General features: G+C 43.9%; 1 protein-coding gene across 6 annotated transcripts in view; it reads right to left on the bottom strand.

Annotated features, from left to right (window-relative positions):
• The window catches only part of SIDT1 (SID1 transmembrane family member 1), a 45,821-nt gene that overhangs the window by 23,636 nt on the left and 4,800 nt on the right, over nt 1–17,385 (bottom strand). For 4 of the 6 annotated variants that reach the window (XM_071814244.1, XM_071814248.1, XM_065851891.2 and 1 more), the window contains exons 2-4: nt 3,659–3,780; nt 2,376–2,546; nt 2,128–2,173 (exon numbers count right to left, since the gene is read on the bottom strand). In XM_071814244.1, the coding sequence (XP_071670345.1) occupies nt 2,128–2,173; nt 2,376–2,546; nt 3,659–3,780 (339 nt within the window). Of the gene's footprint in view, nt 1–2,127; nt 2,174–2,363; nt 2,547–3,658; nt 3,781–12,017; nt 12,146–17,385 lie in introns of those variants that run through there. The other 2 variants (XM_065851915.2, XM_071814255.1) reach the window with 2 other exon arrangements.

Here is a 17,385-nt window from a genome sequence, read left to right as displayed (position 1 = left end):
CCTGCTAGGGTCTTTTCAGATTTGGGCAAAAAGATGCCCCAGACAACATCATTTGCATATTTTTCCAGTAGAAGTTTGATGTACTACACCAACCAGCTGCTGCAGAAGTAGGGTTTCTGCGCCTGCCCCAGCAGGCACGCTTGTTGCAAGGGCTCCCACCGTCCCGCTTGGAGACCAGACCCTGAGAGCTCAGGTTCACAGTCAGAGCTACCACAAGGGGCTGACGGGCACCTCACCCCACCTCAGAGGGGACGCAAGGCTGAGGACTGACACCAGCTACCTTCCTCCCTTCTTTACAGTTACCTGCACCGGGGGCAGGCATAGTCCATGGGGAAGGAAACTACTGAAGCTCCTGCTCCAAAATCATTAACCTGAGACATTCCCAACTGGTGAGCTTCCTTTATGTCACATAAACCTTAGGGCAGAGCAAGGGCCAGCCCTTTCAGATTTGCTTTCCCCTCATCTCCTTCCCAGGAAGGAGGGCCCCCAACTGAAAAGGCAGTGATAAGTAAGAAATCACCCAGGCTTTTTCCAAGTTTGCCCATTTCTACTAAAGCACTTATTCCCACCACCCCCCCTCCAAGCAGGGTCCCATCAGTGCTGAGGGAATGCTGGCTCCAACCACAAGTCCTTACAAACTGAAAACTCACCAAGCCGGTTTCTTCAGTTGAGTACATTTTATCTCTCCACCAAGTAAGGACGCTGGTGATCTGAGCTCCTTTTTTCCCAGGTGCACTACCCTTGGAAAGCTTTAGGTCCTTCAGGAAGTCACTCATGAGGACCCTCCTGTAATTTTCTTTTCAAGCCACACTTATACCAGACAAGGGGCATTAAGACCTGCATTTCTCTCCTGCACAGACTCCGAGTGATATAAACAGACCCAGACAACACTCCTCGCCTATATGAGCATATCTAATTTCTCCTTCTGCCCTCAGGCATGAGCTAAGTTCTGGACAACAACTCCTACGGTTGTTATGCTTGTCTTTATCCAGTCTTAAGGCTATTCCAACACTTATCTAGATTTTGAATTGCTTTTTTTTTTTCTACTCTTCCCCCTACAAACTTCTTAATACTTAGATTTACAAAAACCTCAGCATTGGACCGATTAAGAAGCACGTATCTTCTAGACTGTACATCTGGCCTATAATTAAAAGTGAATCTCACATTAATTGTAATAAAAGTCAAAGTTGACTCCAGGCCAGATCCTAAACACTCTACATTCAAATTACAAGATCCTAAGTAATGAGGTTTTATAAAGAGCCACTACCATTCCGTATGCTTTCGTAACAGAAAATACCGCATGTGTGCACAAACCAGCTTAAGACATTTGACAGCAAAAGAAGATTACCTGGGATACCTGGTAATAGGAAACCTAAAATTAAGTGGTGTTACCAACAGTGACAGCAACAACAAAAATGGAGTACCAGACAGCCTGCGTAAATTACATACTCTCCCAGGTCTACAAGCTCTTGTATCACTATAGTTACTGCCGACAGCATTTTCAGTCAAGAGAGGACTTCTTGTATCTGCTGGGCTCTAAACAAGGCTACTCAGCTGGATGTGCAGTACATGTGTGCTGTCTTCTGAATAACCAGACTTATGAGGCATTCCATTTATTACTTCAGAACTTGGCTTGCTGCCTGAGCATGGAATAGCAGTCTGAGTTCTGTTGTACCTTTACAGCTTACCTTTTTACATATTTATTTTTCTCCAGTAAAGACTGAATCTTGGCTAGTCACACTAGGGCAATTGAAGCTGTGTTGGCTGGAACAAGACACTGGTCTACACTGTCTTAAATCCCATTAAGTGCAGCAGCCCAATGACCTCTGGACTTTTGTACATTTCTGGAATTTCCTGAACTGCAGATGACATTCATTTGCTCTGGGTCATGGTTTTTGGTTCACTTATTTGCTTTGCAAGAGGACACAACTGTGCCCCTAGAGGGGCTGAGGCACTGCTACCTCCTCACTGTATCTGCAGAAAATTCAACACTAAGGAAGCTTCCCTGCATCCTAAGAGGGAAGTGACCTAGTCACATAAGGCTTTTGCCATCTCTAACAAAGGATCACATCAACCATTTGGATGTGGTAAGACATACAAGCAATGCCACACAGGACTGTTCCTTACCTGGGGCTGGGAAGGACTGGCAGTGAAGTTAAAGGCTTTGTTGGTCCTAGAAAAGAAATGCCAGCATGTTGAAGTCTAAAACTTTCAGAGTTGGAATACACATAGAATACCTTCAGATTAACCAAAAGAATTTTTTTTTTTTTTTTTTCTGGGAAGGAAAAACAAGGGAAGAGTAGGCAGAAAAAAACAACTCCCTTTATTACAGACACATGAAGAAATAAAATTTGTATTCTCACATCCCAGCTTACTCAAGTTGGAAGTTCTCGAGCCTGGTGACTAGCAGCTCATATGCAATATTAAATGGTGCCATGGAAGAGACCTCCACAAATATAGTCTGGTCAGAAGGTCTTGTCTCAGGTGTTGGCTCTGTGGGACAGAGGGTCCGACTCACTTCTTGGTAATTGTAGGTTCTCTGATAGCTACAACAGCCAAGGGAAGGGGAGAAGCAAAATTGGATGGAGAAGAAAGAGAGAGAGACAGCAGTTAAAAAGTTGTTCTGCAGGTCTAAGAATGACGCTATTTTTCCCCAGTTGCATAACCGAAAAATTAATCTGAAAAGCCAGGACAATTCAGTCTTTCACCCAGAGCTCAAACTCCACCTCAGTTGCCACTTGTGGTCAGCAGAAGGGACTGGCCATCCCCAGCATTTCACTTCCCTGGAGGCTGCCTGTGCCATCTGCAGATCTAGCACATCTGCCTTTCACTGGAGGCAGAGGGAGCAATGATGGCCCAGAACAGCTGCTGCTGTAATCATCCCCTGCATCAGGCAAGACACTGCAGGTATTTGCTGTCTGTTGTCAGGATTTCAGTCACAGGATGAAGCTTCACATCTCAGATGGTCTAAAGCAGGGGTTTCAAACTCATTTTCACTGGGGGCCACATCAGTCTCACGGTTGCCTTCAAAGGGCTGAATGTAATAAGGACTGTATAAATGTAACTACTCCTACGCCTGGTCTGAAGTGTCAGCAAAGTCTCAGCACTTGCAGCCTAACTAGCTCTGACATTGCTAAAGCTACACAGCAGCATACCTTTCACACAGAAAACACCCCTAAAACAACCACCCACCCTCCAGAATAGACTCAATGTAGGTGCACCTGGGGTGAGACACAAGAGAACCCTTATTCCTCAAATGCACTGTAGCACAGCAGTTAGGGTGCTCTTTCAAGAGCTTGTTCAAACCCTGCTCCAAACTAGAGCCAAATAACTACTTGCAAGCACTGTAAGCAACTGTGGAAATTATAACAGTGCCATTTGGTAGATTAACTGACTAGTGACAGGCAAAGATCCCCAGCAGAGAAACCTTCTAGTAGTCCATGTACGTATTTGAGAAACTAAGAAACAAGAGCAGGCTGCCAAGTTGAGAGGTTACCTACCAAATCCTGGTCTTCCTGTGTTCAGCTAACAATAAGCAAGTGTGCTTTGTAACCAAGCCCTGGGGTCTACACAAGTAGGAAGATGCAGCACTTGAGAAAGGCTGATGCCAGATACAGCTGGCAAACCAGTGTGTTGCAAGGAAGACTCCAGTACTTACAGGCCTCGAAAAATTAGTGGGACCTGCCATGACAGCACTCCCTTCTGCTGGCGAACTACAAATAGGACAGGATATTGGAGATTCTCAGAGCTGCTGTTCACGTTCACCCGCACTGCATCTACCTGCAGGAAGAGGAAGGAAAGTGCAGATAGGTGTTAGCCAAAGGCAAAGAACAAGACAGCTCCAAATCTAGGTGGGAGAAGCCCATCCGACTTCTTCAGTCTGACCAATACGGCAATGTCCACAAAGATATCAGCAGTGTTTGTGACTAGACTGGTTATTCAGATCCAGAGGTCATTTACAGAAGGTGCCTCCTTGCTGCTGCTCCAATCTAGAATCACAATCCTGTCCCCAGGTCGGAGGTGACTGTCAGACAAGACGCAGTGGACAAACGCAACAGATGTAAGAGGAAGAAAGTTCACCAGCTTCCACTTACCCAGTGGGTAGCAAGCTGAATAACTTCTGTTATAAAATTAAGCAAACGCATACACAAAACATAGAATTTTCTTGCTTAGACCCTTATATACCCAATTTAATCAACATTACTAAGAAAGTCACAAAGATCACTGAAGATGACATTAATAGTTAGGGATGAAAAAGCAGGTTAACAGCTAGCACCCGACTCTGCTGTAAATGATACCAAGATGACCACAACGTATACACACCCCACCTAATAAAAGAGGAATACACTGCTGTCTGCCCTCCACCTGCCAAGGAAAGTTGCTTTGATTTGTGAGCAAGGGTTTTAATGCAGTCCACTGCACCAGCAACTCAAATTTCTCCTTACATTACCTGGCCACCACACAGTTGCAGAGGTAGGACAGCTGTGAAATAGAAGGCCCTCAGTTTAATTTTTGCTTTGAGAAGCAAAAGGAAGCAATTAGTCTGCATGAAAAGAAAATGGCACATTTCCGTTTGAAAGTAACATCTCTTCAGCTCCCTCTCCAGAGCTGCAGACATTGCTCAAGAAAACAGCGTATGAGAATGCACAACTCATCAGAAGAGTCAGTACATCTTGATTAGAGGCTGTTAATTGAAATCATATTAGGTAGATCGGATAAATCCATTTTAAATCCACCACATCTTGAAAGATTAGAATGAACTCTCACTAGATCAGTGAAAGCCTTTTCATTGATATATCAATTTCGATTTACCTTCCAAGAAGAGTAAAGGCAGAAAGGCAGGGATGCTACCTTCTTAAAAAAACATACAGACTTAGCAAGGTAGCAGAAGGGCAACTACCTGAGATGGCAGCTTATGCTTACACTAAGGACAGCAGGTTCAGAAAAGGTCTTGCATCTGCAATCACAAGTCAAAAAGAAAAATTCCAAGGTATTCTTGTTTAGTGATTCTAGGATTACATGGGAGTTTAGTTTACTAGAACAAAACACCTTATTAAAAGCTATAATCATTACCAAGTTCTCTGCCGTCATCACCATAATACAGAGGCTACAGTCACCAACTCCTAAAATATGATGTCTTCAATTAAAAAAATCATAAATAATTTAATTAAAACTCCTTTGAGATAGAAGGGCAAACACTGGAATCTTTTTCCATTGCCTTCTCGTGTCTAAACTTTTGCGATACTCCTTTGAGGTGCCTTCCAGCTTTTCATTCTGACCACAAAAACTACATACACAATTTTGTTTCCAAGTAAATTTCACAGTAGGGAGCTAAAACCAAGTTAACAAAAACACCGTCATAAAGCAAGACTGACAGGTAACATCTGAAGGGCATCACAGCAGTCTGCCACCACCAGCAGCCAGCATTGGAAGGTCACTCTGTTGCTTCCTCAGTCTGCTGTTGCCCTGCTGGGCTGCGGATCCCAAGCCAGCACATGCTGGTATAACTGGGAAACGCAGGGACTGGGCTGAATAAGCTGCTGCATGTTTGTAGGTGTTTGCTGTAGTCACTGTGACAAGGTACAAGGACCCAAACAAAGCAGTGTTGGAACTGAACAAGACAACAAATCTAAGGAACATGAAGACACAATGGTCAAGCCAGAGTCCTGCAAGCACATAGAGCCATTCTCCATCCATGGGAAACCAAGTGTCACTGCAGGAAGGACACATTCTAGCTACCTGTCCAGCAGCTTTTTGTCTACGGAACAGTTAAAGCAAGCCCACCTCCACAGACGAGGTGATTTACACTGCCTCTGGTTGGACACCAGCCTGTGAACCCTCCAGGGCTGGGTACATCAGCACAGTCCAATGAGGAGCTCACATCAGACCCACAGCGGAGTTATGCAACCTCAACTACGCATAAATGCAGGCTGGACATTGGGAAATTCTCTTCTGCCCTGAATTCATGAATACAGAAACTACATGAGTTACACACACATTGCAGATAGTCAGGTTTACTTTAAATGAGTAGAATCATTTGTATTCATTGGAAGACTCAAAGTTGCATCTCTGTTTCTAAATTCTCAACTTAAGAAACCTAATGGATGTTTAAAGTATATGCTAATGCTGAGTGGTATTAAAAAGAAAAACAAACAAACAAACAAAAAAAGTACTATTTTTTTAGTTTGCTCAGGCTTTGGACACAGAAGTGAAAGTTGTATACAACTGAGAATGCTGTTTCTTCCCACTTCAAATCTTTCCTTTCAGCAAACTAAGTATTTTCAATATTGATTCTAAGAGGAAAAACACAAACAGAATTTCAGAGTGTGTTCAGAAACAGTTAGCCAGAAGAAAAAACCTGCTCTGAAGTATCCTACAAAACACATGAGAGAGCTCTATCCTTCTGTAATAAAAAAGTACAGCTTTTCATATCTATTAAGATACACTAGGGATAATCCTATGATTTAGTCTTAATGTCCTTTGGAAATGCCAGTTCTTCCCACTATTGCATTATGGCGTATATGCAGCAAGTCATTTATCCCCAGCAGCACAGTGTACTACTTAGCTTTATTAGTTTCTCATCCTGCTCAGCTTATACAAGTAAGAATACACGCTACCTGCATTCTACAGTGTATTATTTGAGGAGCCATGGCCATGTAATCAAATACTGTTTCACAAGCAGGCAAGCACAACGCTACCAACACAAGGCTGAAGAACTATTTTTAATACTAGTATTTCATAGTCCAAGATCTTAACTAGACATTTTATGCAATCTTAAATGTCTATTGGGCAAATTTGTGGAATTTCTAGACTTTAAGATGAAGAGAGAAGAATACCACACCAAGTCCATATCCCTAAACACTTCTACATATGATGCAAGGAAGTGTTTTCTTAATATCCACCAGACAAAGCAGAGCTCTCCAAGTCCCGTCCAAAAGAGAAGGATTTTCTCCCCCAGTGAAGTCTGCAAGGTATTGAGGTCTGCCATTGCATCCTTACCATTAAAGGAGCTTTGCAAGACTCTTGCCTGCCTTGTGAAGCCCTGCATCAGATGTGGGGAACACATGCTGCCTCACAAACAAGCAAAGCATCGCAGGTGCAGATGAGAATGATCACCACCTATCCCTTTCCCACAGCTCATACCCAAACTGCAAGATGAGAAAACAGCCCTCACCTACTTCAGGAGTCAGCAGTACACTGCAGTAACGGCCAGAGCCTTGTGGAGATGTAATCCCAAGCACACCTTTGGGTGAACGAGATCACCCAGCCAACGAGGCTGCTTATGGGGACAGCAGCTGGGAGTTTCTGGCTGGAATTAGGTTGGCTTACAGGTGTAACCATGCTGTAAATGTTGCAGCACTATTAACTTTATTTCCCTTCCCACTAAACCATACTGGAGAAGGGGAGCAGGGCAACAACTGAAGGAGTTATACCCAGACTCCACCTCATGCACTATAAATCCCAGCAGAGAACAAGACTTTGTAACTGTGCTATGTCTCCATCTTGGCCTTGACTCTTACATTGTGTGCTGCTAATGCAGCCCAGAACCTGGGAGCAGCAAGTATCTGCACAGCATAGCTGGCTGCTGGATGAGGCAGGCCCTTAAATCCCAAGAGGACATCCAAGTCTTGTAGTCTATTTCACTTGGCAGCCTCTATTAAGAATCCAATTTGACAAGGGCAGCTCCTGCCTTTGCAGGAAACAGTAACTCGCAGTGCCTAACAGGACATAAGCATCCCATCCTCACCCTTTGTATCCCTACCATATTTTCTCTGTGCAAATTTGCTCAGGGCTCTGTCAGGTTCTGGATATTTCCACAGATGGAGACTCCACAACCTCTTGGGCAACCTGTTCCGGTCTTTGACTGCCCTCACATTTCATGCTCTCCCATCAGGTATTTATACACATTTATGAGATCCCCCTGAGCATTCTCTGCTTCAGGATGAACAGTCCCAGCCCTCTCAACCTCTCCTTATAGGAGAGACGCTCCATGTCCAGCATCTTTGTAGGCCCTGTACTGGACTTACTCCAATAAGTCTGTACTTTTCTTGTACTGGGAGACCAGAACTGGACACGGTAGTCCAGGTGTGAAAGCTTTGAAGCTTTCTAACTGCCCAAGGCAAATTTGTAGAGCATTAATCCCCCATCTTTTACAAAACAAAGCCACCTCTGTAAGAACTTCCTGGACAAGCCCAACAGTTAAACTTCTCATATAATGACTCATTAGTGCTTCATTCACACACATTTTCACCCTGACACCCTCCTGCTGGCCTTAATGTCCATTGCTGAATCTAGCCAGAAGATTTAGCATTTTTGTTTCCTGTGAAGGGAAAGCTAATTAAGACCATGGTTGCAGGTGCAATAATGCAGCTGAAAAATTATGCAGGCTGGACCCTGTGAAAGCCCTACTCAGCACAGGCCTCCTGCTGCTGCTACACATCCCAGTTGGAGCTCTCCTGCTGCTTCTCTCCCAGGGTGACTGGAATGTTCCTGAGCAGGAGCTATTGCCCTTTTGTGAACAGGGTTACAAATTGCCTCCTCTTTGCTGTCAACACTGATACTTGCTTCTCTCCCTAACCTACAGGTGAATGCACTGAGCATATCTTTTTTAAGATCTCAAGGCTCTTCCAGATTAGATGGTTTGCTAGTCTAAGAGCAGTCAAGTTTCCTCTAAGGAAGAGAAAAAAGAAAAAAAAGGTAGGAGGTGGCAGGAAAAAAAGATCTGCCTATGAATACAAGGCTATTAGGTGTTTACTTAACTGCTAGCTTGCCAACAAACAACGCCAAGATTAATTCATTCTGTTAAGGACTGATCATCTATTTTCAGGCAGCCCTGCTGCTGTGGCTCTTGCCACTCCAGATGCCTGTAGGGTCTGCTCAGGTAATCAAAAACTTTTGTGAGTTTTAGCTTCCCCCCATATAGTCAATGTACAACTACCAAAAGGCCTTTTGATTTTGCAGTGACATGCTATATGGCCGCAGCAGTAATCATCTCCATTTTACAGATGCTGAGACTCAAGAGTGCTAGAAGAGGCAGAGGGCCACAAACGATGTGTTCAGAGCTTCATTGGGAACAGTGACTGTTCAAAGCCTGAGAGCTGCTCCCTACATAGTTTCTACTGCCTGGCCCTCAGAAACATCAGTTTGAGAGGGACAGTGTTATAAAGCCTGCAGCTCACCACACACAGCTCTGCCACCCTCCTGCTGCAGTACTGAATGGCCAAGAAGTGGCCTCATTTGCAGCACTTGGGGTGCATTCCCCATTCCCTGCCTCCAAGTCACACCCCTCTGACTATTTCAAGCAGTTGCCCAACAATGCCTCTGCTTCCCAGATGACAGATCTATAGTTTCTCTTCTTGGCAGTACTCAAGCATCCCTCTCTCTTCCTCTTTGATGCTCCACTAATATCTCACCTGGAGATCCCAGCATGCTTTTCATATTCTGGTGTTTCTCAAAGTTTCAGTCTTTGCAAACAGACCTCAAAACAATTTTGTTCATCCAATTACATGAATTACTGATCCTAATGTTATTATAAAATTAGCAGAACTGTCCTCCCCACCTCCATCTAGCCTCATCTTTGATCCCAATGACCAAAGCTTGTGCAAGATGAGTCTTGGAGGATACTAAGCACATGGCTTACCTGTGCCTCTTGTACCCGTATGCCAGGGAAGGGATGCAGCATTTCCATGGGTGTAATCAAGAGCAGCAGCTGCTACAGAGCAAACATTCAGGACTAAGATTTCTCCTCTGCATCTAGGCCAGTGTCAGGGGGCAAATCCTGCAGTCCACACCCTACTACAAGAAAGGTTTAATTGCTGTCCCTGTGGCACCTCATCACCACAAAGGTAAAGATGCAGGACACTTACATGTTTGGTGCCTACCATGGTATAAGGCTCAACCCTATATAGTGCCTCCCAAATATAAATCACAAAATCCCCCAATGGTTGAAGTTGGAAGGGATCTCTGGAGATCATCTAGTCCAACCCCACTGCTCAAGCAAGGTCACCTAGAGCCAGATGCCCAGTTGGGTTTTGGATATCTCCATTGGTGGAGACTCCACAATCTCTCTGGGCTACCGTTATGGTGTTTGATCACCCTCATAGTAACCAAAAAAAAAAGTTTCCCACCTACCCCAGAGAAGGGCAAGGGAAGGGAAACAACAGTTTCGGTGATTAACACTTTGATATGGAGAAGCCTGAGAGGGGAAAGAAGGTCACTTCCCTCTGCTCTGATCCAGCAGTTTAGAACCCTCATTTGGTTTTCCTCTGTTCACAAAACTAAGCTGACCATACACCATCTATAACATTTACTCAGCTTTGCTGTCATTTCTATTATCTTACAATATTGCTAGAGGAACACTAGTAAGAAATAAGATTATCAGGAGGAAAGAGGCAAGATTTTCAAGACTCAATATTCTTTAAAATCTAAGGACTTACTTTCATTTCTCACCAACATGAAAACTGATATATGCTATATTACCACCATACACAACCTCTCTCCACCTTCCCTGTGTTTAGCACTCTGCATTTGCTCCCTATAATAGCTGGTTAGGGCTCTGTTGCCCTGTTCTTATAGAAGCCCACATTCAGGTGCCTTGAGTTCTCCTAGGTCTGAAAATACCTGGGGGAAGCATCTAGTTGCATCAAGGTGGGACCACCTCTGCCCCAAGTATGGGCTCACAGGTGTGATTCCATCCCACTTCTTTCATTCCTCTCACCTTTCTCCACTCTCCACAGTCAAAACTGCTTCCCAAGCCACACTCAGATAAGGTATTTCAGTCAGAGAGGAACATCAGAAAGTCGCAAACAACATTTACAGAGTGGCTTTTTAAGAAGACCAGAGTGTACTTTAAATTTCACCTCTATATATTAACAATTCACATGCAGTGAATACCTCTGCTCTTCCTTTGTTTGCATACAGCCAGGATCAATCAGGAGCATCACACCATCTAACTCCATCAAAAACTTTCTAATAAAAGCCCAGGAAACAAACAGAGTGATTGAGAACTTGGACAGATAGTGATTGAGGCTCCACTCCATCGAGTTATTTAGCCTGCCACCATCACCACAGTAACACAGGGCCTCTTATGGGCAGATTTTACCCTTCCAGTGGAAGGGCCAGACCCCAGTCCCAGGATGCAGCTCCACTCTCCACCTCACAGGTCTCAGGGATACAGCAGCAGCTCCCAGTAGCACAAAGCTTTGCTTGATGGGCCTCTGCCTGACCTATTAGCTATTCCTCCAAAACACGGCAATAAAACAGGTGAGATTTGCCTGTGGGCCAAACCTACACAAGAAGCTCCCAGCTAACTCCCTCCAGGTCATCTCCACTGCTTGCAAATGAACTTGGGGGCACCAGAGCAACCAAGTTCAGCAGAACCTAGGTGCAATTATGAGGAAGCTTCAGAAAGCAAAGGATTAACATTTAACTGCAAGCAGGGCTTCTCTCATTTGCTGTCAATAACTCTCTTTATTTTGTGTAAGAGTGGAAGGAACCCTAAACTGGTGTCTTGGAGAAAGACATGTTGCTTGGCAGGGTGAACTGCCTAGCCGGAGCATCACAAGGGAAAGGGATAACAGTGTAGCACCTATGAACCAAAGTTTGTGCTTTTTCAGGCCTTCTTCCAATTAACCCACCTTAAACTTTTAACCTATGTTTTGCTTCTAGATTCTGTTGTCCTGATATAGACTACGTACATATTTTCATGCAACAGATGTAATGAATTCACCACTGAGCCAATACTAGTAGTCCCATCTTTCCCTTTGAAAGTCAGCATTTGGTATTTGTCTCAAGGGCATTATCTACAGCAAAATATTTCTAGAATAGTGGTAAAAAAGCAGGAGGCGAAGGGAAAAAAGGTGATTTATTTAGTTTAAACATCATTTTCCCTGCACACCTTTCCAAAGATGATTTCATTTTAAGAACAAGCAGTTTCGACACAAGAGCCCCTCCCAGCTACCGAACTACTGGTCCCATCACATAGACCCTTCCCTCCCAACACAGAAATAAGATCCTACCTATGTTGCATGTAGAGGTGAGAGGAACTCCTGCTAAAAAGCACTGTTTTTATTTAAAATAATAATCCTCACATTCCTTCTCATTGCCAAGACTCTGCCATGTGCACTTCTATTCGCCAGCCAAGCTCATGACAGTTGTTTCTCATTTGACTGACCTTGAGCTTTTTTCTGTATTTCAATGTGGACAGAGCAGTTAGACAGCTGAATAAAGAGAGAGCTCTCAGAACTATATTACAACACATTTGACCAGGAAAGACAAATATTTGTACTTCAGTTCTATCACCACGCTGGAGATACGGGGAGAAAAAAAGGGAAAGAAACTAAAAAAAAAAAAAAAAAAAAAAAAAAAACCACCACACAAACAAAAACAAAAAAACCCCCATATCTGAATTCCATCCTCGAGTTGGGAACAGGCAGAAGGAGCTGGTCGCAAATTCACACAGTTGAACAGGATCAACATGGCTGCAAATATTAAGCAAAATAAACCAGGCTCTTGTTGACACAGAAGAGTCCTTGGACTGATTATTAGGTCTGCATTTCTCACAGAGATTACACATCAACTAAAGACTGTGGGGATGCGAATTTACGGGCAAGCAGGAGGCTGCAACAACAGTTTCTGCTGCAAGCAAAGGTTTTAAAGATCATTACTATGGATTCCTTTCCACCATCTCATGCTAAGCAAAACCTTCGAATCACACCAGGGCTTCGCGACGTTCTCCACCACACCCACACACAAGCCACTCCTTGTGAGACCGATGAGGATTATCAATCCACGTTGCAACAGCACTTGGTCATGGGCCTGATGAGGCACCAAGCCAAACCTGTGGGCAGGGAACACATCCAGCCAGCAAACACACAGGCTCCTAGTTACAATGGAAGGCCTCAGTGCAGGAGACGTCTACAAAAGCCACCAAATTGCTGCTGTCTGCTGCTGCACAAGGAAGAGGCGCTTCATTTTTATATAAACCCTGAAATTAAGTTAAGGAAGGTTCAGCTGGATGGGCTAGAGCAATTCATTGAATGAAGCACATGTCAGTCAATGACAAACTCAGTTGCACTTCCCACTGCCAACACAACAGGGGGAAGCCGGGACCCTGAAGGAAAATGGTTAAACAGAGTGACAAGTGTTACAGAACCTCTTTCCTGCCCTCTCATGAAATGAGCATCACTCCTGTCAGACAATAAAAAAGGCAAGAGCCCAGAGGAGCAATCTCTTTCAGCCTTTCTCTGTCTCTGTGCTCTAATGTCAATAAGTCTTGATTGCCAGAAGGAGTCTGTCAAATAACTACGGTCCACAGTTTTCTTCCAACAATCCTGCCAGGAGTATTAAATATCCAAAGCATCATAAACTAAATTACACACTCTGGGTATGTCAAGCACAGTCTCAGTCACATTAACGTAATTGTTCCAGGATTAATATTTTTCCTTTAAAAGTTCACCTTTGTGTAAATATGCTGTGTGGACTTAGACTCTGCTATGGACAGTCCCGTGAGGTCACTTGTTTGCAACAGTGTCTGTGTAGCATAAATGGAAGTAAGACAAATGCAAAGCATGTTAATATTTATCTTGTTCCTTTTTGAAATTTTGTCCTCTAACCAATGTCACTAGAGAGTCTCTAGGACAGCCAGAAAGAAAAACTAGGAGTTGCCATACTGGATGAAATAGGTACCTGGTTTTGACCACCCTCAAGCTTCAGGAAGACACTAAAAGCAAACAAATAAATCCTTTTTTAAACAGCCAGTTAAGGAACAAACTACACTCTTCCTAACCCACAGCAGCTGGAACTCTGGGCTAGGGCAACCCTTGAAACAGAAGGGTTTATGACCTTTCAAATTTGCTGCCACCCCAAGCTCATGGGAATAACTCGGGATTACTGTCACACAACAAATATCTGATTATTTCTTGGCTACCAAGTTCTTCACCTCAGTAACACTTCAGATGTGGACTGAATTACGTATCCTGAATGTGTTCTTGCTTTTTTTTTTAACATTGTTCATTTGTATGAAACCACACCGAAGTAGCTATCTCTATGCCCAAAAGAAAACATCAGCATAAAGAATGTAAGGAAGGCTGTTTCTGAAATGCTCTGTGTTTCTGTAAGTATTCACAGCAGGAAATAATGTTTGCTTATGCAAACATACTAAATTATATTCTAAAACTGAGCAGATGGCACACCCTTGCACTGCAGCTTTTACAGACTGCACTTTCATTCCCTGAATATCCCCTGAAATAGCAGATGAGGTCTGTATAGGAAAAGTATACCTTCCTACCCAACAACTCCTGCACAAGTTATTTAAGGACACTTCAGCCTCCACTTACAATGTAAATGTTTGTATTATAAATTGCTGCACTGTTCTTGGAAAGAGTTCAAACTGAGGAGATACATTTTGATTAAGTTACTGTTATTCAGAACATTTCTTCTCTTTCAATCTAAACATTTTGGGGAGGTGGGAAAGGGGTTGCAGGGGAACAACTAAACCTGATCAGTTTTGATTTTAAACAACAGGACAGCCCAACAAGAAGAGAGTAATTTTAAGATTTAGAACAACATCCAAATTCAAATCAGATTCTTTAGTTCAATGACAAGTTATCAGGCTTGACAGCATTAGCTTACACATTAGAAAGAAAAACAAAATGCTTGCCAGCACCGAAGTCCCCATCTGAAGTCTGCAGGCCACCCTGCAAGAAACCAGAGCAGACCTCTCAAGCTTTTTTCCTAAAGCCTGCAAACTGATAGCCTGCTTCAAGGTGTACTCTCTTTTGCTACTTAGGTAGGGAAACCCACAACAAACAAAATCTCAGAAAGCCAAAGTATGAAGGAATCTCAGGCAGACACATGATCCCATCCCCAACTCAAAGCAAAGCCACCTCCCACACCATTCCTTTCACTGAGAACATCCAGTCTTTGCCAGAGCCAAAGCCTTCAAAATTATATTTTCTGCTGCAGAATACAACAGTCAAGCGCATGTTTTTAGTGGATCCCCATGTCATTTCTCTCACAGTTTATTTTTGGTTTGTCCTGTAAGCAAGAGCTTTGGGTGTGACTCTGGGCAGGGTGAGGAGTGGCCAAGAGACCCCACTGAGAAGCAGCAAGAGCATTCCAGGTACTGTGTCACAGAATCACAGAATGGTTGGGGTTGGAAGGGACCTCTGGAGATCATGTAGTCCAACCCACCTGCTAAAGCAGGTTCACCCAGAGCAGATCACACAGGAATGTGTCCAGGCGGGTCCTGAATGTCTCCAGAGAAGGAGACTCCACAACTTCTCTGGGCAGCCTGTTCCAGGGATCTGGCACCCTCAGAGTAAGGAAGTTTCTCCTCATATTCAGATGGAACTTCCTGTTCTTCAGTCTGTGCCTATTGCCCCTCATCCTATTGCTGGGCACCACTGAAAGGAGTCTGGTCCCATTGTCTTGACATCCACCCTTGAGATATTTATAAACATTGATGAGATCCCCTCTCAGCCTTCTCTTCTCCAGGCTGAACAGACCCAGCTCTCTCAGTCTCTCTTCAGTGTCCTCTACGCTGCCTACGCTGTCACTTCCTGGAGTTGGTTGTTTTCTTTAAAAGAGAGAAACTACATTTACAAAAGTTATTCCAAAGGGATTCTGTTGAACCTTGCTTGGCTTCAGACATCATATACTATAACTTCCCTACATTTTTCTGCCTACATTTCTGCCTCACAAGGCATTAATATTAGGCTTCAGAAATGGTGTATTGAGGCCCTTTCAGTGTCCTGTGGTAAACAGACTAGAGCCAGCAACCACAAAGCAACAGGGTTCAGGCCCTGGAGATCCTACAATAACAGGAGCTCTACAGACCTTCAAACACTTGTAGTCTCCCCAATTTACTTATTTTTTACCTGCATCTTTGTGGCTAAAATGGTGGGTTTCCACTCAGCATTAAGGAAATACAGAACCTACCTTGTTCTCCTCATTATAGCTCCATCTCCAAACAGGAGACTGAAGTTTTACTGCATGCATGGTATAGCTGTGGGCTGAAACTTGAGCTGGAGCCAAGATTTACAGTATGAAGACGATGTGCAGGACAGCAAGGAAACACTTGGAGGTAGTTTAGTTCCAGCCTGAAGAGTCCTACACATGAAGCCCCAAACCAGCTCAGAAGCAAGAGACGAAAAATTTCCTCCTAGAGCTGTCATAGCAGATGTGGGTGCTGCTGCAGTGAGACCTATATTCGCATGTGAAACAGCAGAGAAACAGTAATCACAGGTTTGATCACTGCCACTTATTAAACCAGGTTGCCCTGTATAGTGGATCAAGGAGTTTCCCTGCAGCTACAACAGATGGCTTTGGTCTGAGCAAGTGACTCACCACACAATCCCAGAGGAATGTATGGGTGAATTCCAGTTCTGGCTCCTTGCCTAGAGCAAAGCAAGTGCAACTGTCATCCACAGCCAGCCTACAGGAGACCCATTCACTCAGGGACAGAGGAACACAAATGCATCACACTCTTTGGGCTCGTAAAGGCAACTGTTCTCTACTAGATGGTCACAAAGTTTAAAGCAGATGTGTCCAATTCATTTTCACTAGGGGCCCGAACGTAATTTTAGGACTGTATAAATGTAGGAGTAGTTAATTGCATTTGGCCCTTTGAAGGCAACCACGAGGCTGATGTGGCCCCTGGTGAAAACGAGTTGGACACCCCTGGCTTAAGGCATCTAATTGAAAGATTTCTGTTCTTCTTGCAAGTGTAATTTCCCCTCTTCCTTTAGGTCAGCCAACTTTTTCCCATGTGCAATCATGAAAGAAGGAAGGATAATGATGTTAGCAAGCCTCCATGGTGGTACACAGCCTCACTCATTCGCTGAGGATAATTTTTTACTGATTCCCCCTCAGATAGACTCCACATAGGAAACAGTCTCTCCAGGGCTACACATCCTCACATGGCAAAACTGCTCAGCAGAGAAGCCAAAGCTTAATCTACTGCCAATCAGAGCTTACAGTAAGGCTGGGCCATATGGGAACCAAGATTGGGGCTCTGTTGCTAGTCCTGGCAAGGGAGGAAGAGGAGGTGGAAAATATCACCCACTCTTTCTCCTAAAATAGGTGCAGCCCACTGCTCAGCTTTCAGGCTCATCACAACAAAGATGCACTGTATGAACATTGAAGAGCTGTGTCTGGATTGCAGCAGCTTTGCCTACAAATGGAAAGCTGAAAACTTTGTCTCCTGAGAGATAACTTGGTTTTCCAAATATAGTCCATCTACCCTCCAAATCTGACATTCAGCTGAGCTGAGCTCTGATTAGGAAGAGAACTTTTGTTGTCCTCAACAGTCTTCTTCCTCATGATACTCTCTTGCACTACTCAGGACTTTGTACAGGAAATATACACAAGCACAGTACTAGTAGC

Source organism: Patagioenas fasciata, chromosome 1, assembly GCF_037038585.1.
Source record: "Patagioenas fasciata isolate bPatFas1 chromosome 1, bPatFas1.hap1, whole genome shotgun sequence".
Lineage (NCBI taxonomy): Eukaryota > Metazoa > Chordata > Aves > Columbiformes > Columbidae > Patagioenas > Patagioenas fasciata.
This window is presented reverse-complemented; position numbering and strand designations above follow the sequence as displayed.